This window comes from Brienomyrus brachyistius, chromosome 19 (genome assembly GCF_023856365.1).
Source record: "Brienomyrus brachyistius isolate T26 chromosome 19, BBRACH_0.4, whole genome shotgun sequence".
NCBI classification, from domain to species: Eukaryota; Metazoa; Chordata; class Actinopteri; order Osteoglossiformes; family Mormyridae; genus Brienomyrus; species Brienomyrus brachyistius.
The window spans coordinates 14,745,653-14,771,924 of NC_064551.1; the positions used below are offsets into that span (position 1 = coordinate 14,745,653).

The 26,272-nt window shown below is 41.8% G+C and overlaps 1 protein-coding gene and 2 long non-coding RNA genes across 7 annotated transcripts in view; 1 reads left to right on the top strand and 2 right to left on the bottom strand.

The window, feature by feature from the left end:
- Positions 1 to 1,300: 1,300 nt before the first annotated feature.
- LOC125714564 (uncharacterized) overlaps positions 1,301 to 26,272 on the bottom strand; it is a 51,341-nt gene continuing 26,369 nt past the window's right edge. Inside the window, exon 3 of the long non-coding RNA XR_007383777.1 lies at positions 1,301 to 1,408. This is a non-coding gene — a long non-coding RNA (uncharacterized LOC125714564). The remainder of the gene's footprint in view (positions 1,409 to 26,272) is intronic.
- On the bottom strand, positions 6,886 to 10,750 carry LOC125714569 (uncharacterized). Its single transcript, XR_007383784.1, has 3 exons — positions 10,682 to 10,750; positions 8,633 to 10,345; positions 6,886 to 7,871 (listed from the first exon to the last, which is right to left on the bottom strand). It is a non-coding gene; the product is annotated as an uncharacterized LOC125714569 (long non-coding RNA).
- Positions 11,015 to 26,272, top strand: part of LOC125714558 (trichohyalin-like) — an 83,420-nt gene continuing 68,162 nt past the window's right edge. Inside the window, exons 1-2 of one of the 5 annotated variants that reach the window (XM_048985277.1) lie at positions 11,015 to 11,858; positions 12,036 to 12,110. In XM_048985277.1, coding sequence (XP_048841234.1) covers positions 11,352 to 11,858; positions 12,036 to 12,110 — 582 coding nt within the window. In that variant the 5' untranslated portion in view covers positions 11,015 to 11,351. Of the gene's footprint in view, positions 11,859 to 12,035; positions 12,144 to 26,272 lie in introns of all 5 variants that reach the window. The other 4 variants (XM_048985278.1, XM_048985275.1, XM_048985279.1 and 1 more) reach the window with 4 other exon arrangements.

The following is a 26,272-nucleotide window of genomic DNA, read 5'->3' on the forward strand; positions in this document are numbered from 1 at the left end:
TTATTAATGAATCCCATTTAAGTCTCACATTAACAGATATCGGGGATTCGCAATTGAGTTTGGAGGAGCCGATCATTCGGCATAACAATTGGTTAATAATCAGCATTAAATAATAATTAATTAATTTCAAAATATATTGGTGGAGATATTCAAATTTGCCTGAGCTAATAATTCCTACACCCCCCCACCCCTGCCCGGTCTGCCTCCACACCTGTCGCTCCTTATACAGAAGCTCCATTGCCTGCTTACACAGATAAGCCTCTTAGTCAAACCCTTTCCTCACTGTAAGAAATGCAGCTGTCATTCCCCTCAGTACAAAAAAAAAATTAAAATAGCATGTTTGTCGTTCTTTCTGACGGAGTATCTCTGATACTGAGTTGTGGGGCAGCACGGTGGTTAACATTGTCACTTTACACCTCTGGAACCAGGGTTCGAGTCTCCACCATGATTCCATGCATGTGGAGTTTGCATGTTCTCCCCAAGTCGTTGTGGGGTTTCCTCTAGGTACTCCAGTCCCACCCTCCCACAGTCCAGGAACACGCTGAGGTTAGTTGAAGATCGTGAGCGTGCCCTGTGATGGGTTGGTGCCCCATCCTGGGATGTTTGCTGTCTTCCACCCATAGACTTTCAGACCCGCCCCCCCCCCCGTGCAGTTACTGAAGATGAATGGATCCAGCTGTGGTCAAGCTGCATGTAGCCTGTCTCATGGGTGGGCAGGGGGGGTGGTCAGTGTTACAACAGACTCATCGCTTTCTATCAAGCATCCGTGCAACCTCTGGTGTCACATTATGACAACCAAACTGAAAATACTACTGGAAGAAAAGCCTGTGTCTGTTTCTGATGCATTTGATGACAAGCGAGCAGATCTCAAGGTGAAGACTTAATGAGTATCGGTGACGGTGCTTCCAGAAGGTCATGAAAATACAAACCATATTCAGCTGATTAAAAACGGATAATATGCATCCTTATAAATGGAAGCTTTGACTGAAAGAGATGCTTCCTGCTGCATTTATCTGAAGGGTTGCTCAAAAATCATGAGTGAAACGGCCTTTATATAATTTAATTACAAGACTGGGTGCGTTTTACAGCTAACAAAACAGTCTGGAACAAAACATTGATTTTCTTTTTTAATGGTAACTGAGAGTCATGAAAAATCTACAGCACCGATACATCCCAAGGATATAATGGGCATCCGATAATTGCATCAAAATCTAATAAAAGCTGCTGTATGGTCAAACTTTTTCCAAGATCATTAAAGTCTAATCAGCTTAGATTAAAGCAAAAGATGTGTAACTGGCAGCTGTGAGTTTGGCAATAGGGAGTCCGCGTTGCATAGGTCACGCTCAGGCGTCCATGGAAATCTCCATTGTAAAGGCACAACTTTTCAGTTAGAAGGCCTGGATTTCATCTGTAAATGGAAAGAACCGGTATGAAACAAAAACTAAGGTAACATTCAGGTCATTTATGTTCATTTATACCACTTGTATAAGCCTTTAAATAAACATTAACTAACCATTCACAAAACCTCAATAAGACATTCATAAGCCTGTAGTTAAGGGCTAACTAATCTAATACTAATTTGCAAAACATTAATAAACATTTATAAGTGAATGAAGGGGGGAAATTATAATAAACAAATCATTACTAAATGATTAGTACACCTGTATTTAATGTTGAACAAATTCTTTACAAATTCTTAATCATTTGTAATCATTTATTATTAATGCGGTATGGTGGTGCAGTAGTTAGCACTGTTGCCTCACACCTCTGGGACCCGGGTTCGAGTCTCCGCCTGGGTTACAAGTGTGTGGAGTTTGCATGTTCTCTCCATGTTGTCGTGGGGTTTCCTCCGGGTACTCCGGTTTCAAAATGCAGTGCAAAGCATCTTTATTGCTTATACTGACCATTGTAATACATTATGAAGGTATCAATAGCGAATTATAGAAAAGAACTTCAATGGAGCTTACGAAATATTATAATCAATGCTATAATGCCTCATGACTGGCAATAGATGATGCTGTAATGCTTTATTAATTCTTATACCGAACATTATAATGCATTATGAATCTATCTATAACACATTATATATGACAGCTTTAAGTAAAATGATCAAATGATCATTTCCCGTTTTAATAATTTACAAATGTTTAGTCCTTAACTACATGCTTATAAATGTCTTATTGAGGGGTTGTAAATGATTGGTTAATGTTTAAAGGCTTGTATATGTGGTATAACTGAACATTATTGTAAAGTGTTATCAAAATTAATTTAGAGTACAACTGCCCACTTGATCAGGAGTTCAGGACACAATCTCTGTACAACGCAGAAACCCCAGACCTGGAGTGAGGAGATATTTACAGAGAGCAGAGATTTTCTTCTTGATGAATCTGCATGTCTCTCCCGGCCCCTTCCAAGTCAGTCCTGATTACAGCCTTTCATGTTGCTATTATAAACTCATTCACTGACAATTACATCGTCTTGTGTTAAGAAAGAAATTCCAGTGTGTCAGACAGAGAGCTCAGTGACATATTAAAGTGAATTCTAGACAACGAATCAATTAAACATAAATTAAGCACTAGAACAGGTTTTATAATAACAGAGGAGGTGAGATTCATTGACTTTTATACTTTGTCATGATAATAAAAATGTGTCTTAGTTGATCCTTCTTATTTTAATGCATCAATTAAGCAGATTTGCTCAACTATGCACATGAAGATGTGAACCAGCCCAGCTGTGGTACTGTGGAGTCTGTCTGCCGGGGTTTTCTCTGGGACCTTTGGTTACTCTCCGGTTATTTCTATAAAAGATGCTCAGTCCATGTGAACGCCCTGTAATGGATGGAGGGATGGATGGCGATCGGAATATTAAGTATAATTTTGATGATATGCAAGAAACATCCTATTAAATTACACACAGTTCATCTGCAGCACACCCACGAAGACGACGCTGCTTTCGGCTGCTTAATAAGCTCTTCCCATCTCCCATTTGCATCAAAGTCCTTCTTCAACTTGAGGTTCAACAAACAGTAATGAAAAAACAAGTGAAGATGTTCCAGCCCAGTTTTGGGAAATATTAATTTGTCAAGCCAAATCACTACGTAAGTAAGTATCCCTGCCTGCATTCGATGAGTTTTTCAGGATAAAATGCAAAACTTACACCATAACAACCTTTGCAATGTAATCGTATAAACCAAGGTCTCCCAGATATTGTGTAATATTTAGGGTTTTCCACAGCAGTCATTTGTCTTTTAAAATGGAATAATGCTCTTCCATTTATGACATCCTGCATAATTCTTTTCCCATAATGCACTCTGTATTTTTATATTATTGTCCCATAATGGAAGAATAATTCCTCCATTGTCAATTTCTAAAGAAGGAGATGATCATGAGTGAAAAATGTACGATTTTAGGGGCAGTTACTGAAAACGAGGGCCAAAGTGCAGGTGTGATGCAAATGTTTTACTGAAAGTAGTTTTACTGGTGTTAGAATGGAGATATTTCGCATAGGAATGTTCCTTCTCAATATTTGGTGGATAAATGACAAAATATGGGAATGAGAGATAATTAAAAACACAGTTAAAACTAGGTGGAAATCCAGTCACTACAATGAACAAAAACCTGAATGAGCTCACTCTCTAGATGTACGCCATCGGCAGTAGATCCAGAGTTCTGGAGACTGGAGAATATTTGGTGACCAGTCATCACTAATACTCATGAAACCCGAATCAAGGAGAGGAAAAGCTGGATCACTAAACAACAGAGAAACTGCATTACCTGAAGCAGTATCTTTACTCATTTGGTAACACTACTTGCGGGGCACATATATGTATTAGATACTCAGTTACTGCTGAAGTACAAATCATGAACAAATATAGTAGCTACTTGTCTTATTCCTCATTTGTCCCTTCAGTAGGTCCTTCAGTCGTTCACAAAGGCTTACAAAATTAACAGATATAGTAACAAATATAGCAACTGCTTGAGATAAAATGTGTGTGACAATTTATTCATAATGAACAAACAAAAAATAAATGTTTCACTTGTGTTATTCATTACTTGTTCCTTCGGTATTTCACAAAGGTTTGCAAAATTAACAGATATAGTAACAAATACAGTAATTGCTTGACATACAGTAAAACATGTGTACACAAGTCATGAATGATGAACGAACATGAGATCAGTGGGTAGCAAAGACTTAGACTGTGGTTAATTAACACACATGCAATAGCATAATCCTATATTATTGGTGCCCCCTCGAGTAGTGTTACCAATCAGATTAATCATTACAAAACAGGGTACAGTCAAACAACACAAATGTGATATTGTTCCTTCAGTTTTATACTGGTTGTGCATTAAAACCAATAGATATTTGCGCAATCTGCTAAACTTTATTCAGCAACCATGTCAGTTGATCACCTGGAAGATCTCTACAAGACTTCAATTTCTTTTCGCCTTTTTCTAAGTAAATATTTCATTTGCTCACTATTTGGGATCATGACAAAAACTGACGGGCTTCATCCCTGTAAGCATCAGTCCCTCCTGTCTTTGTACTAGACCCTTGTGTGTTTCCCTGGCTCCCAAGACAGCCATGTAGCTGAACGGGCTGCCTTTGTGGTACAGAAGCTATAACCCTACAGTCGTGGATTTGAGGCCAGCTTCCCCTCTTTTGTTTGTTTATTGGGTTTCTGATTTTCCTAGTGTTTAGTCCTTTGCTTCCCTGTTTTGGTGTATCCTTCGTTTGATATTGATTTGTTTATGTTCTGTTTTACTTGTTTCTTGATTTTTCTCCTAGGGTAGTACTTTCCTGTGTTTCCTTAGTTTCAGGTCCTGTAAATTCCTTACCTGTTTCAGTTTAAAGCTTTGTTCCCTTACCTGTTCTTTAGACTTCATGTAGTTAGTGCTTGTTAGTTCAGCACCATGGTTAAGTCTTATTTAATTGTTAACTCAGTTTGTGACACCTTGTGACACTTGGAGCCATACATGGATCATTGCCTTCGTTCCATATGCGCCAAGCCACGCCGCCGTAACACACCCCAGATCGGACGGCTGACTCCTGTCTGCCTGAGATACACTTTCAGATCAGAGACATGTCATTGTGGCCTGGCTCTGAGGAATGCCCTGCTCTTCTCTCACCTGAGAAAGTGAAACCCAGGACACTGCACCGTGGAATTCAATTATGGACTCTGACTAGCCGCTATTCAGTGCGCTGCCTTCAAACAACATGTAATGCTCCCTCTGCAAATACTGATTCATACGAGCTCTTGGGACGCAGAATTACACGGATGTCCAGGTCTGGTGTGACCATCACAAGATTTTTTAGCGTGACTTTGTGTCTCCTTCCCGTGTCCCTTAGTGTCACAGCAGAAAGTCACAGTGTCCGTCTGCAGACATAGGTCACACCTGTGCCTGCACAGCTGGAGGGCACGTACAGCGCACCTTGGGGGCTTGATGCTGTAAACATATCACCTTTAGAGAAGAAGGATGTAGACGCTAATAATCCTGCATGTCTGCTCACTACTCTGGTGTAAACACCATGAGAGGAACACTAGGTGATCCTACGCCATAAATGACGACACACGGGATGCAGGGCATCAGCATTTCACTGGGTTTTTGCATGTCTTCCTCCAGTCCCAGGTAACAAATCCAGCTGTTTGGATCTGTACCCTAATTTTCAGCAACTGGCACCAGTGGTACTTTCTGCCTGTCTATTGTGGAAGAAATTTCTCGAAGTCCAATGTTTAAGTTTTTGACAGAACTTTATTATTCGATGAGCTCAAAGGGAACAGACACTCAGCAATCATGCGTCTCGTGTTCTGTTCCCCGAGCAACAAATGCATACATCTTTTATGGCCTAAAATGCAACAGTCATCTGACAAATCAAGGACAAGTCGGATATCTGGACGTTCCAGTTACTTCTGGCTCTTTCGAGGTCCAGGCAGTTCAAAGAAGGTTTGGCCATCTGGAGATACCAGTTTCTTCTACTTTTTCAAGGTCCACCTATCAGCTTACAACAAGTCTATCTATTTGGGACTTTTCCTTTTGCTATATCATTCTGGGACTCGTTCTCTTTTTCTACATTGTATATTATCCAATACCATGCATTCATTTTATAATATCTTCTGCAACAGCTTACTTCTCAGATCATGCCTTTGCTTTGACCTAGGCCTCTTGCTTAACAAGCAATACATGGGAAACATGTTAATTCCTCTATAGAAAATAGAAATTTCTTACTTAAGTAGATTTGCATTATTGTTTGATACATTCAATTAATGACAAGTAAATTTCATTATTTCAACCACTATGTGTAAATCAACAACACATTATAAACTCAATTGTTAATTACTGATTAGGTAATTCATTTTGCATAATCATCTATATTCCGTTATTGATTACTGATTAGCATAATCAAGAATTTTCTATCACACTATCCTTATATAAGGGACTTTGGCTTGGATTTATTTTATCAGGACACTGCTGATTTAAGGACTTCAAGACACTGTAAACACAGCGGGCAGTCCACAGTGCGTTTCCGCTGATATCTTTCAGGTAAGAGCAGTGCTGATAAATGCTATCAATGAGGTAATCTTTCAAATATGGCAGTTTAAAAAATCTCCTGATATATCATGAACATTGGCTTATCAATAGTCTAGAATTTTGAGTATTCCACTGGGTTGTGCAAATTAGGGAGCAGCGTGTGGCTCTGTGCGCTAAGCCTGTGTGCCTGTAATCAGAAGGTCGCAGGTTCAAACCCCGCCTCAGACTATGGGCCCTTGAGCAAGGCCCTTAACTCCCAGCTCCCTGGGCGCCGCTACGGGTGGCAGCCCTTCGCAGACAACTTCCTCTATGAAAAAAGAGCAAGTTGTGGGAGACAATTTCCCTACAGGGACAATAAAAGTATCGATTATTATTATTATTATTATAAATTAAGTATTTAATTTATAGGCAAATATTGATTTAACAAATATGTAACCTTTCTACAAAACGAACACTTGTTTGCTAGTTTGAAAATAACAGAATAAACACTGAATATTTTGTCGTTTCATTTAAAGGCACCAACATTTAAACACGGTGAAATCTTTCTTATCCAGAGTTACAATAAAAGCAAATCTGCTGAGGCTGCGACTCTGTTCTCAAAACTGTAAGTTCATCAGAGGTGGAGACTTCCAGTCCACAGGGCACAAATCCAGACCAAGATTTTGTTTCAACCAACCAGTAGTATAAGAAGTCACATTCACAGAGCACTCAACTGATTGGTTAAAACAAAATCTTAGTCTGGAAAAAAGACATTTTGCAAGCAAATCCAAACACAAGTGGACACATACACCGGTTCACCCTACGCCATTTCCACACTAATGAATTTACAGCACCACTGGGTAGGAATAAGGCTTGATGCAATAAACCATCTATAACATTATATAACACAGATCTGCTCAAAGAGAAGAGGCGGAAAGCATCAAGGGAAATAACTTGAGTGAAGGAACCAAACTAGGCAGGGAATATTGCCCCTCCCCCTGCTTCCTGGGGGCCATAGATATGGGGGCTGAACTCATATACCTGATGTCAGGGTCATGCTGAGAAAAGTTCTGTTGGGCTAAAGAGACGGGAATATGGAGGCTCATGGACTCAGTTCTTAATTAGACTGGCCCACTGGAGTGTCCCGAGGCCCCATGTCACACAGGGTATTTATGTCCCGGCCTCACCTTCTTGCGTGCCGCAGCAAGGAACACCCTCCTGCTCACTGATGGATGTTTCCTGCGCTGAACAGGGTCATGAGCAACATCTCAGAGGCCAGCTACACACCAGCCACAAATCAAACCCAGCTACATCAAGGAGAACTGCATCTAAGTGAGACCTTGTCTATAGTTCACTTAGTGTCTGAAAAACAAAATGGCATGGAACCTTTTTAAGTTAACAGTGAAGGACATTAAAATGCTGTATTCCTCAACCAGCCTGAATTTCTGCTCAAAGCACTGACAGCAATGAGAGTTACTATGCCTTTGCTAAATCACACTGATGAGATAGATGCATGACCTTGTACTTTTAAGCCATACAGACAATAGTCCAAATTAAGTTTCTCTCAGAAGACTTTCTCAGTAGTTTTTGATTGCACAGGCAAAATTGTCAAACACTGACACTTATTTACAAAACTGCAGATGCACAATGAAGAATTAACAACTGGGTACAAAAGAAATGCTTTAACTGTCCTGTAAAATATACCTCAACAGCATGCACACTTACGCGCCAACAGGCCAATCAAACCAATATTTGCACAGCTGTGAAAATGTACAAAGTGCAATCAGCAGAAGTCCTGTACAATATTTTCATACATGGAACATGTTGGCACAGTGTAGACACACAAACCATATAACATAAAAACAAACTAAACACAACAAATAAGGAATAAAAAAAGCAAAGTATACTCGTGGTATGCTTATATTTTATACAAAAATGCTCTGAGGGCAGAACAAAACGTGATTGGTTCAGAGAGATTACCAATCAGATTGTACAGGGGGTGGGTCCAAGCAACTAGTGGAGGCAGGACCAAGACATCTGATTGGTCCTGCCTTGTCTAGTTGCTTGGACGCACCTCCTCCTGCAATCTCCAGTCACTGAGTTCCCCAGGAAACTGATCTTACCGACCATGTAATCAGATAGAGGCGGTTGTCTGCCTTCCTTGGGCTGTAGATTGCCTGTATTTCATTCCTTATTCTAGGAATGAACAGAGAAGACGCATATTTCTCCATCTCTAAGAATAATAATGTCCAGTCACATGCTTTAAGCACAGGTTGTCCAAAGAAATCAAGGCCTGCTCTTCTGAACTTCTGTAGAAATCCAATTGAGAAACTATTTCATGAAGACAAAGGGAAATGTGAAAAGTCTATAAGCAGTTCAATGTGTCCCTAGAAATGCAGGTATCCCCAGGAGTAAGATATCAAACCAGATATGGACTACATTGCCTGACACGTTCAGTGACACGTCAGCATCATAACGCCTACTGAGGACAAGAATATAGATGATAGAAATCACTGTTCACCACACTGTGTTATGCTTTGTCTGGTGTACGGTACGGCGAGTGTCGAGTCCAGCAGATATATACTAGTGGGCGGTCACTGGAGCACTCCGTAGCGTCCGTCGAGTGTACATGCCTCCGAGCAGGGTGCTCAGCAGGAGCTCACAGCAGCAGCTTGATTTTGGGTTTCGATCAGACTCCCTGGGTAGAAAATGCTGCTAGCACACTAACAGCACATATAACCAGAGTGCAAAAGCACTCAGGGTGTGAGATGAAATTATTACTTCGGGGAACAAATTTAATAAGGTCACTTTAAAGATAAAATTACATAAAATATAATTCTGAGGCGAATGTCTATTATATCTCCATATGTGTTTGAAATTGTTAGATGCCTTTCAATAAACCATTTCAATAAACAACCTTGTGAATGATTTAAAAGCAGCAGCATCTATCTTCATTATTTCACCAGCATAAACCTACCAGTTTTCACCTTTCATGATGCAGTATTTGGGATACGAAGGTTTTGGGGGTGTGAATATAGTATTCTCAAACAGACTCCATTTGAAAACTGCTCTCAGGTTCAAACATGCAGCCAAAACATAAAATAAACAACACACAGCTCTGGAAAAAAGTTAAGAGACCACTCTATATACTTTTTCAAATCTGCATTGTTAAATTCTGGTTTAATCCTGGTTCTGCTGGCAGAAGGCTACAATGTGAGGCAGGCTGCTTCCATGCTCATGAGTTTCTAAGACCGCAGTACACAGGTAGAGGGCTGAAGCAACCTTCTAATGCCAGAGATGACCATCAACTTATCCGTCAGTGTCTAACAAATCGGAGGATGACCTCAAGTGACCTTAAAAAAGGAATGGAAAACATTAAGTGTGAAGTGTACTGGTGGGACAGGCTCCTAGAAGCAGCGGTGAAGACCCATAAAGCAAGGAAGAAGCCCTTCATCAATGAGAAGCAGGGAAGAGCCAGGCTGGAGTTTGCAAAAAAATGTGTATTTTACACAGGCTCATACCCATAATCTATAAACTGAGAAATGAGTGAAACTGAAAAATTTGATGCGGTGTGGGAAAGGGGGGCCACACTCCCCTAGGAAACTGTAAGGGGTTGCTGCAGGAGGGTAGTACTCGCTGTGGGATATCAGTCACTATTCAGGATAGACAAGATTCAGGGAAGGGGGGGGGGGCTGCTGACCGTATTTCACCAGATACACGTTCTCAATCAGGAGGGGGGAGCAATTAGTTGTACTCTGGCTTATCTTACTTGAAGTCAGTTGGATGCACAGTCAGACGAAGTGGGTTGGTAAGTAAGTTTGTATTTATGTATGGTTCTATAACAAATAAACAGGAAAAACAAATTACCACAGTGCTTACAATGGTTATTACCACAATACACTAACATAATGCATAATTGTACCATATCGCCTTAACATTGATAAGTTCGGCTATACCCACAACAATACATAACATTAGCAGCAATTCGTATTAGAGGGAATGATTGGACGGGAAATAAACGCAAATATCTTTCCGAGGTATACAACGGAACACTCGTCAGCGATAATTATAACAGTACGCAAGCTAGGTCACGTTAACCTAGCCGCGCAGTTAAGTAAACCAAATTAGTACAGCGTCACTTATCACTTATAGTCAATAAACTTAGTACTTACATTCGTCAGTGACGCATACATAAAAAACCAGGGACTCCATTTACTGCCAGGAACAACTAAACTAACTACACATAAACTGCAGCTCGCCAACGTGCTGCCTATTCCTTCAGGCTCTCCCGCGCGCTCTCGTCACGTGTGCACCCACAGGCTTTTGCACGCAGCAGTGTTCCTTAAAGCTACACGAGCCTTTCTAACATGCGGTCTGTTTCCAGAGATGTATATAAAATATGCATACATAATAAATGTATATAAAATGTATATCGTATATGGAGTGTATATAGTAGGGATTAGCATTATACTACTGTAATCCTCTACGCTCATTTTCTCAGCAGTGCGTTTAGTTATGCCTTACTCTGTGACATATTACAGAAAGACTGGAAGTTCCATACATTTTAATTGGCTTTATTCCTCTGTTCCTGTTTATCTAATTAAGGTAAATATGGAAATTCATACATTATATGCTGCAAAATATGAGCTGAATAAAGCATATAAAAAATGCAGAGAATTTAAAAAAATGGAACCACTGACCAATCATGGCACCTACATTTGAATTCTAGAACACAATGTTACCGTGACAACTCTGATGTCATCATTCTGAAGTTATAAATTGTGCTGTAGGCACCAGTACCACTTCAAAACAAATCTGATTTCGAACGAGACGCATCTCAAAATGACTTGGCTTTCTCTGAAGTGCTTTAGGCCGCCAGCGGTACCAAACAATGCTGGGGAGGCTATAGAAAGGAAGGAAAAAGGAAGAAAGAAAAAGAAATCCTGGCTGAAGAAGTTTTTTGAAAAAAAAATTAAAGGAAAAAAGGCAATGGTGGTGGAGAGCCAGGCAGTGGAGGAGGTGGTGCTGGAGAGCCAGGCAGTGGAGGAGGTGGTGCTGGAGAGCCAGGCAGTGGAGGAGGTGGTGCTGGAGAGCCAGGCAGTGGAGGAGGTGGTGCTGGAGAGCCAGGCAGTGGAGGTGGTGGTGCTGGAGAGCCAGGCAGTGGAGGAGGTGGTGCTGGAGAGCCAGGCAGTGGAGGTGGTGGTGCTGGAGAGCCAGGCAGTGGAGGTGGTGGTGCTGGAGAGCCAGGCAGTGGAGGTGGTGGTGCTGGAGAGCCAGGCAATGGAGGAGGTGGAGGAGAGCCAGGCAATGGAGGAGGTGGAGGAAAAGTGCAAGGCAATGGAGGAGGTGGTGGAGAGCCAGGCAGTGGAGGAGGTGGTGGTGGAGGTGGTGGAGAGCCAGGCAGTGGAGGAGGTGGTGGTGGAGGAGGAGGAGGTGGTGGTGGTGGAGGAGGAGGAGAGCCAGGCAGTGGAGGAGGTGGTGGTGGAGGAGGAGGAGAGCCAGGCAGTGGAGGAGGTGGTGGTGGAGGAGGAAAAGTGCAAGGCAATGGAGGAGATGGAGGAAAAGTGCAAGGCAATGGAGGAGATGGAGGAAAAGTGCAAGGCAATGGAGGAGGAGATGGAGGAAAAGTGCAAGGCAATGGAGGAGGAGTGCAAGTATTGGTGGTGGAGTGCAAGGATTTGTGAAGGAGAGGCAATGGCGAAGGAAAGAAAAGCAATGGCGAAGGAAAGAAAAGCAATGGCGAAGGAAAGAAAAGCAATGGCGAAGGAAAGAAAAGCAATGGCGAAGGAAAGAAAAGCAATGGCGAAGGAAAGAAAAGCAATGGCGAAGGAAAGAAAAGCAATGGCGAAGGAAAAAGCAATGATGGAGTACAAGGCAAGGGAGATGATGCAAGATGAGGAAGCCAGTAGTGGATGAGACTGAAGAGAACATTGACTATCAGTACTAAAATATGTAAATATTTGTAAATACTTGTAAATAAAGCATTAAAAATGAAGACTGTTGTGAAGGTGTTTTCAATTGAATGTGAGTATATGATGTTAAATGTCAGGAATATTCCAAATGTGTATTACACGTGTTGCCGATAGGGGCCATATGGTTTGGGTGATAAGGTTTGCCTTTAAACTTTAATAATGAAAATATATTACATGTATTTGTTGCATTTTTAATTACGTTAAGGAATAAAACATAACGGAATGAAGGTAAGATACGTCCAGCGGGGACCCGTCCGGCCGCAGCCATGTATTGTTAGGACTAGGCACAAGCGCCACGGCGTATTTTAAAAGCACCAAAATGTTTTGAAGAACTTTAGCGTTATTTTAAAAGCAGCAGGCGTAATTTAATTAAACGAGTACAAACATGCCCGAAAGAAGCACAGGAGCAAATGCTGAGTTTAAACAAGCACAAGCGAAACCAACAGAGCACTTTTTTTTTAAAAAAGCACAAACTCATTTAATCAACATGCTTAAAGAATTAGAAGAAACTTTAGCGGTATTTACCAGTGTTAGGTTGAAGAAAGCATTTAAACAGCAAACTTAGAAGAAATGGGCCAAAAGGCGAAATGAGTCCCAGAGCTCGGCCATAATCGGCAGGTCTATTTGAACAACGCGGTCCGAAATGACAAACCGAAGTGGCCAGCCCGTTTCAAAATGGCGACACCAGCGGAGCGCCTGTTATTTCAAATAAACGTTATGGTTATAGGGGTTTAAGTAATGAAGCACTTTTCTGCCAATGTGAATAATAAAGTAAAACGCTCTAAGCATTTTAACAAGAATCAAGGAATAACGCGGTTAATTCTTGATTAAATTAGCGAATGCGCTCTCCGCTGGCTCGCTCTCATGTAGCGCATGCGCATAGAGCCACACAGTTCTCTTTAAAGAGCCGACTCTCTTGCGTTAATTTATTTAAAGAATTAACAGGGTTATTCCTTGATTCTTTTTTTAAAATAACGCAAAAGTTTCTCTAAAACATTTCGGTGCTTTCTTGTGGTGCCCAAAGCACAGAATACCCACAGTGCTCTGACTATGCTGCCTCCTGGTAAGGGCAGAAGGAACCCCTAATGTTCCTTCTGTAACGTGGCTAAGTTTGAACCCAAGGGACAATAAAGAGGCATGCAAAAATAAAACCCAATTCACTTTATTACAAATATCTAAAAACAATTAGAAAAAGAAGGCTGCTGGGGGGGGGGGGCTGACTATCCTCCAGATAGTAAGGTCAGATCGGCACCCGCAGCTCTCAGCTCAGGAGGCCCCTGGTGACAAAGAAGAGGGCAAAACCACACAGCATGCAACACGACAAACACTACACACAACAGTACAGTGTCCACTCAGTGTGGCACCCCAACAGCAGAGAGCAAAAGCCTGTGCAGATACGGCCTTGTACAGAAAGATGCCATGTACAAACATAAGGGGAGTGTAGTGGCCAATGTCCACCGTCCAAAATACAATATTACAATTACACTTACAACTTAGCCCATAGCAACAACCAGGGCACTAATTAAAGAAAACCAAAAGACTATCAAAAGCCTAAAACAGCGGCTAGTCTGGTCCTTTGCAGGACGAGAAGCATTCCAATGCTACAGGTACAAAGAAACAATCAACAAAGAAACATAGACCCTTTTAAATCCCACAGTATAATCCAAGTTACCAGAGCCTCAATGTCTGTAGCCCAGCAGCCTGTAGGGGATCACGTCAAATGATAAAATTCCAAACAGTCACCTCCACGTCCTCCATGAAGAGTTACATGCTGCTAGCAGTCACCCAAACCCTCAAACAAACCCTCTCCTCCTTTCCTTACCCACAGGGAAGAAGAACCCACCCCATGACCAGTTGTAAAACACAGCAGCAAGAGAATGAGAGTCCATCTTGGCAGCCTTTTATAACTTCCTGGTAGGTCATATGACCTGGCTCAAGTGGTTGCCAATATAGTGTAATTACCAGTGCCATGCAACTACTCCAACCAGCCCGTGCCTACTCCTAACAACCCGTGCCTGCGGCCGGACGGGCCCCGCTAGATGTGTATGCGCTAGCTTGCCTTCATCCTGCCATATGCTTTATTATTCCTTAAAAACGTAATTAAAAATAACACAAATAAATACATGTAATGTATTTTTATTCTATTAAAGTTTAACGGCAACCCTTCTCACCCAAACCATATGGCCCCCTATCGGCAATGTGTGGTATATGGAGATAACCCCTCGACCAATCAGAATAAGGGATACGCTCCCCCTCCCGCTTATGATGTCATAAGCGGAGCCAAATTTAAGCTCCGCCCAATGTACCACAGACTATTTTTCTAAGTACAAATTATTTGAAAATACGATTAAAATAATTTAAAAATACATTATAACATGTCATAATTACAAACTATTATTAAACTGTAATAAACCAAATCGTGCTAAATACTATTTTTAAGTAAAATAATCTTTGTAATTTAAAAACACATATATACACAATCTGCGATGGGCTGGCCCCCCATCCTGGGTTGTTCCCTGCCTCGTGCCCATTGATTCCGGGATAGGCTCCGGACCCCCCGCGACCCAATAGGATGAGCGGTTTGGAAAATGGATGGATGGATATATACACAATAATTCAAATAAGTGCTAAGTACAACCTATGTTTAAATAAACTGCAATAAATCAATTTGTGAAATCGCCCAGCTGCCGTGAAGCAGTAGTGAGCGGAAATGATACTTATCTGCTCATGCACAGTCCAGTTCGGGTTTCCGGTCTAAACTGGGTCGTGACGTGTGCAAACGAAGGCATAACAGTGAGGCATGTGTAAGCTGTCAGTAAAGTAAAACCTGCCCGTAAATTAAAGATTGTATTAACTATGATTCATTTGTTCTTTATTTAACGTTATTAAGAAACCCAACAGGAATGGAATATGACAGAATATGATAAGGTTATGGCCACCTCCCCAAAGACAGTCGGCCACAAATTACTTAGAAGTAAGTCCGTTAATACTTTTATCTTTTATGTACTTTTATGATCCCCTTTTATCCAGTATGTAACAGTCACTGGGCTGCATAGAAGGATTCAGTGACCCATGTTCGATGCCTTTTCAACTGAATATCAGAACATCTTCCAGCAATTCGTCAGCTTCTCGACTTCATAGTCTTTCGAAATTGTTGTATAATTCCAAGAAATGTGTAAAGCTTCTGAAAAACCCTATTACCTACCTGAGTGTGTAATGACCCTCTGTCCCCTTTCCTTGATGGAATGGTACTCTCCCTGTAAGTCAATAGGAGCAGTCTAAAGCCTGCATACTGTTATTGCTCAAGGCCACATCATTTGCTCCAAAACCGAATAACCTAAGGAGATAATCCTGCCTGCAGAAGGATGTGATCTTAGCCACAGCTCATTAGATGAGGAGAACCCCATTAAGATTCGGTGCCCTGTTCCAATGTGTGCTGTAAAGAACTTAGTCTGAAAGTCATATCACCGTGGATAGGTAACTATAGGAATGCACTTTCCTTATGCTACTAGTAGCCTAGAAATAAGAAGATCTGTCAGAATTTGATGAACTTGTCTTCAAAGTTGAGTCATCAGTCCTAACTATGTTTGTTAACACATCAATGATGTGGTCTGAAATGGACTCGACATTGGAGACCGTGAATGATGTGGTCTGAAATGGACTCGATATTGGAGACCGTGAATGATGTGGTCTGAAATGGACTCGACCGCATGGCCTCCACAGTCACGTAAATAAGCAGAAAATCAGCCACCACTATTCCAGCACCCTCAAAATATTCCCACTTTGGTTAACAAAACATCGAAATGCCCTGAGAGAAATGCTGGTGTCAGAGGTTAGGTAGGGATGGAGACAGAGCGTGGAGTCGGTGTACAGCAGAGATAAAATGCGGGTTAAATGTTCTTTCCACACGGCTTCGAAAAGGTGAAAATCTATCACCTGCCATTTTTACATTGCCTTTGTTTCCAGCTTCGGTTGACTCATTTACCATAATACCAGCAGTTTGTCTACTTTCAGCTTTACCGAGAGTTATTTTAATGATGTTTTTCCGAAGAGGAACTTTCCCGAACCTTGGTAATAAGCCAAACATTTGCCGGGGAGCACAATAGAAGCAGCTTATTACAGTTTAGGACATGGTGTCCTGAACATTTCTGTTAACCGAATAGAGCGAGTTAGAGGACAACCTTTAAACAGCCACCATTATTCTCGCTCAGCGGCCATCCTGCTGGGAAGCCGAGCAGCTTCCTGTCTTCTGGCCCCAGTATGCTAATGAGAGATGCTCTTTTTCTATTTGAAAAAGCTCATAATCACACCTTTAAGAGCACTAATAACAAAAATATCCATCTGTCTGCCCGTCCGTATTCACCAGTCCCTACCCACTACAGTTACAGGGAAACGGCTCCTTTGGCTGTGGGCCAGTAACTTGCAGAAGAGCTCGCAGTCCATTTATGGATTCCCGGCACCATCCACACAAGCACAGCTGTGCTGTCACTGCCTGCCAGTGACGACTCAGAACAAGCCCCAGGGACCTCCGCCGCTATCTGTCAATCAGCCATCAGCTCCAGCGAGAATGTCCACACCTTGTGCCTCCTTTGAAAGGCAAACTGAGTCAGGCTTTCTGACCAATCAGGGTCTCCCGGGGGCACCCACCACCAGCAGGTATGCTTCTGGGAGAAGGACCTGTCACGACCATGAAACAAATGTCACAGTGTTACAGAAACAAATTTGCTGGCTTCTGAAACATGCTGTGCAGCAACAGGAGCAAACATGGCAGCTCAGATTACTTCAGAGCCGCATCCGAAAGGCTCAAGACCGTTTCATTTACATTTTTATTTAAACCAGATACAGCAAAGCTAGAACGGTACACTGACTGCAGAAATGCGGACACACCACAATTTTTCACAAACAGAGCCGGGGTGCTGTACTGTGGTTACTTTGGTTACTTTGAAAGAGGTGCTGTACTGGGATTTGGCCAGTTTGAAGGAGGAGCTACACTGGGGTTTGTCCAGTTTGAAGGAGGAGCTACACTGGGGTTTGTCCAGTTTGAAAGAGGAGCTACACTGGGGTTTGTCCAGTTTGAAGGAGGAGCTACACCGGGTTTTGGCCAGTTTGAAGGGGGAGCTACACTGGGGTTTGGCCAGTTTGAAGGAGGAGCTACACTGGGGTTTGGCCAGTTTGAAGGAGGTGTAGGACTAGGATTTGAAGTTCGTTCTGACTAAAAATCTCATGAAGAAGCTCAGCTAGATTTGTCTTGTGCAGTTGAGGGCTTCTGCAACTTCTTCTCTTTGTCACCTGACCTCCATAAATAAGTAAATTCATGGAGCCCAGGATTGTTGTTGGCTGTGCTTGTGTGCTTTGTAATAGGTAATCTATAGAACTGAATCGATATCCAAATGGATGAACCCTAAAACAGACCAGCAGCCCACCCAGGGAGTCTCTCTGCACTTCCAGAAGTAACTAAGCATATCAGAGAGTGAATCATAAAGAATTTGCATTCTTTACTGATACTATAAAAGACATGGCACATTTCTTTAGGAATTTTTGTAGCTGCAACAATTCCTTTTAAAATCTGTTTTTAAAATAGGATTCTGTAACACGGTCTTGGATGAAAATAAAAAGTCTGAGCAAATTGCCACATGGATTGTTCAGTGTGCACAGACAGCAGCCATGTGAGAAGCAAGCGTCTGGAGGAGAGCGCCCAGCTTCCGGAAAAAGCCGTCCCGGTGAGATGCCAATTCTGCTGCGGCTGCTCCTATCCCACCCTCACTCCTGTGCTCCTAAATCTGAGTCTTTAGGTTTTCATCTTTCCTGACTAGTCCAGTGGGAGGGGCTTTATGTTCTGACATCAGCCGAAACCACATGGCCATGATGTAGCGTATTAGCTGCATCATTATTATGAATCATTAACAGTGCAGACACTATGAGCAATTTGCAGACCTCATTTGACCAATCACATGCTTTTGGGGGCGAAGCTGCATTACAGGGAGTTAATTCAGCTCAAATTGGGGGTGACAGGAACCCCACTCCACCCATTACTATTATAAGGATTCAACCTTGGTGCGGTATAACGACGTAAACTGCAAAGTCAAAATGTGTCAGGACAACATTTTCCATGTGACGCAGAACCCAAAGCTTGTGAGGGACCGCAGAGAAACGTCAGCGTGACCTAATCACTCATTGAAACTGTAGCGTTAAAATGCCCATATCAAATGAACCGGGGCGATGCAAAATGAAATATCACTGCAGCTTCGCTTAATTGTTTCACACTGTCCCGTTAGGAGCAGATGTCGTGTGCAGCCTGCAGCTGTACTGTATTCAGTGTGTAGCGTCTTTTCTGGATGTAGCTTAATAACAAGTTTGCTTCTTTTAAAAACGAAAAAGACAGACGCTCTTATCATTCACATGACGACGAGCAGGACAGGGAATATAAACTCCCCCCCACTCTGACCCCAGGGTCATCTTCTGCTGATGATCGTCCTGGATTGCCTCAGCATGCTTGAAGCCCCTGTAGGATCACACATGCACATATCACAAAGCTTAAATTCCAGGTGGCCTGAGACAAGGCCTAGCCTGGTACGAGAGGCACACATTGGCCTAAGCCTCAAAGTGGGTTAGTGACCCCACACACACAGACACACTTAAACACACATAGATAACAAGGGAGGCCAGCACTCCAACTTTTATTGCTCAAAGTTTTAACGACCTACAGACAGCAGAGTGGACCTCAAGGACAGGGGTCCCTCGACTTGGCACACAACCCCCTCCCCAGACATCCTGCCTTACATACCACTCACCCAACACCCTAAAGAAAGTTTCTTTTAAGTTTGGCTGTTGTATATCTGTATATTCATTTACTCATGACTACTAGTCTCAATATACAGATAGGTTATGTTTGTAACGTGTCCTAACTTTCACAGATTCTTTTTCCTTGACTGACAAACCTTCGCCCCACCACTTTTCTTTTCCACATTCCTCAGCAGCCCTTATCTGATCTTTGTATTCTACCATGCCTATCTAAGGGTAAGATGTGCTGTTGGAATGAGAATATGTCATATAATGTCTGTATAAAGGGTAACCTCTGATTGAGGTGCAACCTGGACCACCAGGTGTTATGTAATATAACATAACATAATAACATAATATAAGTAATCATTAATTAATCATTACAGATGGTATTCGGTGTGAACCGCTAGGCTGCTATAGCATGTTTGGTATCAAACCGATGGAAAATCACTTCAGTTTCCAAATCTGGTCAGTGGTTACCACCAGCCTAACGAAAATCATCAATACAAGGGAAATCAGCTTGGTCATAAATCTCAAAAGGACTGATACAGACCCCCTTCCGAAAGCCTGCCAAATGGATGGTCAGCCATTGGTCCAGAAGTCGAATTCTTGGTTACTCCTATTCACAAACTTTACACTATAAAACCTGGCACCTCAGAACAAAGCCAGGAGAGGAAAAACAGAAGGGAGGAGAAAACAAAAGACCATCAGCCCGAAGAGAGGCAGAGAACATCAGCCCAAGAGAAGAGAAGCCAACAAGAAGCCCTCCTGAAGCTTGCCAGTGAAAGCCCAGCTGGACAGAGAACTGCAACCAAGCCCAAGATTCACCAGGAGAGAGAATCAGAGGGACTCCACTCCAACAACCGCTGCAAACACCACGCCTCCCTGAGTGCCATCACCTATCAGCTCATCAGCCACTGCAACCAACTACCAAGACCCCCCCCCCCTTTCCTGCAGCCAAGTAAACCAACTTCCTTTCATTTCTAACAACCTAAACTGTCCTATTCACCTGCTATATTACTTTAGGGTTGTGTTTCCACAAACTGCTTGCTTTGCAGAACAGTTTTTCTCTTTTTAAGTTACTCATTTTAAATCTGGTCATTGCATTTTCATGATTACATTGTTTGTGTCTATTCCGTTGTCTTATGTTAGTTGTAGGAATAAATGCATGTCTTTTACACAACGTCAGCCTCCGTCATTGAGTGCTCACAATAGTCCCTGCCTCTGTGCGATCTGGCTACTACGCTCTGAAACCTCAAATTCGCCTGAAATATCGCGAGACTCTCTCTCATCGGCCGCGAGGGGAGCTTCGCTACCGATCGTTTACGTTACCTGGTGTCGCAGCTCGCTGGACGAGCCTTCTAACCCAGGTTATTCAGCGATACTGGTTATTAATGAATCCCATTTAAGTCTCACATTAACAGATATCGGGGATTCGCAATTGAGTTTGGAGGAGCCGATCATTCGGCATAACAATTGGTTAATAATCAGCATTAAATAATAATGAAGTTAATTAATTTCAAAACATATTGGTGGAGATATTAAAATTTACCTGAGCTAATAATTCCTACACCCCCCACCCCTGCCCGGTCTGCCTCCACACCTGTCGCTCCTTATACAGAAGCTCCATTGCCTGCTTACACAGATAAGCCTCTTAGTCAAACCCTTTCCTCACTGTAACAAATGCAGCTGTCATTCTCCTCAGTACAAAAAAAAAATTAAAATAGCATGTTTGTCGTTCTTTCTGACGGAGTATCTCTGATACTGAGTTGTGGGGCAACACGGTGGTTAACATTGTCACTTTACACCTCTGGAACCAGGGTTCGAGTCTCCGCCATGATTCCATGCATGTGGAGTTTGCATGTTCTCCCCAAGTCGTTGTGGGGTTTCCTCTAGGTACTCCAGTCCCACCCTCCCACAGTCCAGGAACACGCTGAGGTTAGTTGAAGATCGTGAGCGTGCCCTGTGATGGGTTGGTGCCCCATCCTGGGATGTTTGCTGTCTTCCACCCATAGACTTTCAGACCCGCCCCCCGTGCAGTTACTGAAGATGAATGGATCCAGCTGTGGTCAAGCTGCATGTAGCCTGTCTCATGAGTGGGCAGGGGGGGTGGTCAGTGTTACAACAGACTCATCGCTTTCTATCAAGCATCCCTGCAACCTCTGGTGTCACATTATGACAACCAAACTGAAAATACTACTGGAAGAAAAACCTGTGTCTGTTTCTGATGCATATGATGACAAGCGAGCAGATCTCAAGGTGAAGACTTAATGAGTATCGATGAGAAGGTCATGAAAATACAAACCATATTCAGCTGATTAAAAACGGATAATATGCATCCTTATGAATGGAAGCTTTGACTGAAAGAGATGCTTCCTGCTGCATTTATCTGAAGGGTTGCTCAAAAATCATGAGTGAAACGGCCTTTATATAATTTAATTACAAGACTGGGTGCGTTTTACAGCTAACAAAACAGTCTGGAACAAAACATTGATTTTCTTTTTTAATGGTAACTGAGAGTCATGAAAAATCTACAGCACCGATACATCCATCCATCCATTTTCCAAACCGCTTATCCTATTGGGTCGCGGGGGGTCCGGAGCCTATCCCGGAAGCAATGGGCACGAGGCTGGGAACAACCCAGGATGGGGGGCCAGCCCATCGCAGGGCACACTCACACACCATTAACTCTCACATGCATTCCTACGGGCAATTTAGCAAGTCCAATTAGCTTCAGCATGTTTTTGGACTGTGGGGGGAAACCGGAGTACCCGGAGGAAACCCCACGACGACATGGGGAGAACATGCAAACTCCACACACATGTGACCCAGGCGGAGATTCGAACCCGGGCCCCAGAGGTGTGAGGCAACAGTGCTAACCACTGCACCACCATGCCGCCCCCAGCACCGATACATTCCAAGGATATAATGGGCATCCGATAATTGCATCAAAATCTAATAAAAGCTGCTGTATGGTCAAACTTTTTCCAAGATCATTAAAGTCTAATCAGCTTAGATTAAAGCAAAAGATGTGTAACTGGCGGCTGTGAGTTTGGCAATAGGGAGTCCGCGTTGCATAGGTCACGCTCAGGCATCCATGGAAATCTCCATTGTAAAGGCACAACTTTTCAGTTAGAAGGCCTGGATTTCATCTGTAAATGGAAAGAACAGGTATGAAACAAAAACTAAGGTAACATTCAGGTCATTTATGTTCATTTATACCACTTGTATAAGCCTTTAAATAAACATTAACTAACCATTCACAAAACCTCAATAAGACATTCATAAGCCTGTAGTTAAAGGCTAACTAATCTAATACTAATTTCCAAAACATTAATAAACATTTATAAGTGAATGAAGGGGGGAAATTATAATAAACAAATCATTACTAAATGAAACTCCGGTTTCAAAATGCAGTGCAAAGCATCTTCATTGCTTATACTGACCATTGTAATACATTATGAAGGTATCAATAGCGAATTATAGAAAAGAACTTCAATGGAGCTTACGAAATATTATAATCAATGCTATAATGCCTCATGACTGGCAATAGATGATGCTGTAATGCTTTATCAATTCTTATACCGAACATTATAATGCATTATGAATCTATCTATAACACATTATATATGACAGCTTTAAGTAAAATGATCAAATGATCATTTCCCGTTTTAATAATTTACAAATGTTTAGTCCTTAACTACATGCTTATAAATGTCTTATTGAGGGGTTGTAAATGATTGGTTAATGTTTAAAGGCTTGTATATGTGGTATAACTGAACATTATTGTAAAGTGTTATCAAAATTAATTTAGAGTACAACTGCCCACTTGATCAGGAGTTCAGGACACAATCTTTGTACAACGCAGAAACCCCAGACCTGGAGTGAGGAGATATTTACAGAGAGCAGAGATTTTCTTCTTGATGAATCTGCATGTCTCTCCCGGCCCCTTCCAAGTCAGTCCTGATTACAGCCTTTCATGTTGCTATTATAAACTCATTCACTGACAATTACATCGTCTTGTGTTAAGAAAGAAATTCCAGTGTGTCAGACAGAGAGCTCAGTGACATATTAAAGTGAATTCTAGACAACGAATCAATTAAATATAAATTAAGCACTAGAACAGGTTTTATAACAACAGAGGAGGTGAGATTCATTGACTTTTATACTTTGTCATGATAATAAAAATGTGTCTTAGTTGATCCTTCTTATTTTAATGCATCAATTAAGCAGATTTGCTCAACTATGCACATGAAGATGTGAACCAGCCCAGCTGTGGTACTGTGGAGTCTGTCTGCCGGGGTTTTCTCTGGGACCTTTGGTTACTCTCCGGTTATTTCTATAAAAGATGCTCAGTCCATGTGAACGCCCTGTAATGGATGGAGGGATGGATGGCGATCGGAATATTAAGTATAATTTTGATGATATGCAAGAAACATCCTATTAAATTACACACAGTTCATCTGCAGCACACCCACGAAGACGACGCTGCTTTCGGCTGCTTAATAAGCTCTTCCCATCTCCCATTTGCATCAAAGTCCTTCTTCAACTTGAGGTTCAACAAACAGTAATGAAAAAACAAGTGAAGATGTTCCAGCCCAGTTTTGGGAAATATTAATTTGTCAAGCCAAATCACTACGTAAGTAAGTATCCCTGCCTGCATTCGATGAGTTTTTCAGGATAAAATGCAAAACTTACACCATAACAACCTTTGCAATGTAATCGTATAAACCAAGGTCTCCCAGATATTGTGTAATATTTAGGGTTTTCCACAGCAGTCATTTGTCTTTTAAAATGGAATAATGCTCTTCCATTTATGACATCCTGCATAATTCTTTTCCCATAATGCACTCTGTATTTTTATATTATTGTCCCATAATGGAAGAATAATTCCTCCATTGTCAATTTCTAAAGAAGGAGATGATCATGAGTGAAAAATGTACGATTTTAGGGGCAGTTACTGAAAACGAGGGCCAAAGTGCAGGTGTGATGCAAATGTTTTACTGAAAGTAGTTTTACTGGTGTTAGAATGGAGATATTTCGCATAGGAATGTTCCTTCTCAATATTTGGTGGATAAATGACAAAATATGGGAATGAGAGATAATTAAAAACACAGTTAAAACTAGGTGGAAATCCAGTCACTACAATGAACAAAAACCTGAATGAGCTCACTCTCTAGATGTACGCCATCGGCAGTAGATCCAGAGTTCTGGAGACTGGAGAATATTTGGTGACCAGTCATCACTAATACTCATGAAACCCGAATCAAGGAGAGGAAAAGCTGGATCACTAAACAACAGAGAAACTGCATTACCTGAAGCAGTATCTTTACTCATTTGGTAACACTACTTGCGGGGCACATATATGTATTAGATACTCAGTTACTGCTGAAGTACAAATCATGAACAAATATAGTAGCTACTTGTCTTATTCCTCATTTGTCCCTTCAGTAGGTCCTTCAGTCGTTCACAAAGGCTTACAAAATTAACAGATATAGTAACAAATATAGCAACTGCTTGAGATAAAATGTGTGTGACAATTTATTCATAATGAACAAACAAAAAATAAGTGTTTCACTTGTGTTATTCATTACTTGTTCCTTCGGTATTTCACAAAGGTTTGCAAAATTAACAGATATAGTAACAAATACAGTAATTGCTTGACATACAGTAAAACATGTGTACACAAGTCATGAATGATGAACGAACATGAGATCAGTGGGTAGCAAAGACTTAGACTGTGGTTAATTAACACACATGTAATAGCATAATCCTATATTATTGGTGCCCCCTCGAGTAGTGTTACCAATCAGATTAATCATTACAAAACAGGGTACAGTCAAACAACACAAATGTGATATTGTTCCTTCAGTTTTATACTGGTTGTGCATTAAAACCAATAGATATTTGCGCAATCTGCTAAACTTTATTCAGCAACCATGTCAGTTGATCACCTGGAAGATCTCTACAAGACTTCAATTTCTTTTCGCCTTTTTCTAAGTAAATATTTCATTTGCTCACTATTTGGGATCATGACAAAAACTGACAGGCTTCATCCCTGTAAGCATCAGTCCCTCCTGTCTTTGTACTAGACCCTTGTGTGTTTCCCTGGCTCCCAAGACAGCCACGTAGCTGAACGGGCTGCCTGTGTGGTACAGAAGCTATAACCCTACAGTCGTGGATTTGAGGCCAGCTTCCCCTCTTTTGTTTATTGGGTTTCTGATTTTCCTAGTGTTTAGTCCTTTGCTTCCCTGTTTTGGTGTATCCTTCGTTTGATATTGATTTGTTTATGTTCTGTTTTACTTGTTTCTTGATTTTTCTCCTAGGGTAGTACTTCCCTGTGTTTCCTTAGTTTCAGGTCCTGTAAATTCCTTACCTGTTTCAGTTTAAAGCTTTGTTCCCTTACCTGTTCTTTAGACTTCATGTAGTTAGTGCTTGTTAGTTCAGCACCATGGTTAAGTCTTATTTAATTGCTAACTCAGTTTGTGACACCTTGGGGCCCTTTGTTTTTGTATTATTGTTTTTTGATAAATCCCATGTTACTTGGAGCCATACATGGATCATTGCCTTCGTTCCATATGCGCCAAGCCACGCCGCCGTAACACACCCCAGATCGGACGGCTGACTCCTGTCTGCCTGAGATACACTTTCAGATCAGAGACATGTCATTGTGGCCTGGCTCTGAGGAATGCCCTGCTCTTCTCTCACCTGAGAAAGTGAAACCCAGGACACTGCACCGTGGAATTCAATTATGGACTCTGACTAGCCGCTATTCAGTGCGCTGCCTTCAAACAACATGTAATGCTCCCTCTGCAAATACTGATTCATACGAGCTCTTGGGACGCAGAATTACACGGATGTCCAGGTCTGGTGTGACCATCACAAGATTTTTTAGCGTGACTTTGTGTCTCCTTCCCGTGTCCCTTAGTGTCACAGCAGAAAGTCACAGTGTCCGTCTGCAGACATAGGTCACACCTGTGCCTGCACAGCTGGAGGGAACAGCTGTTCAAA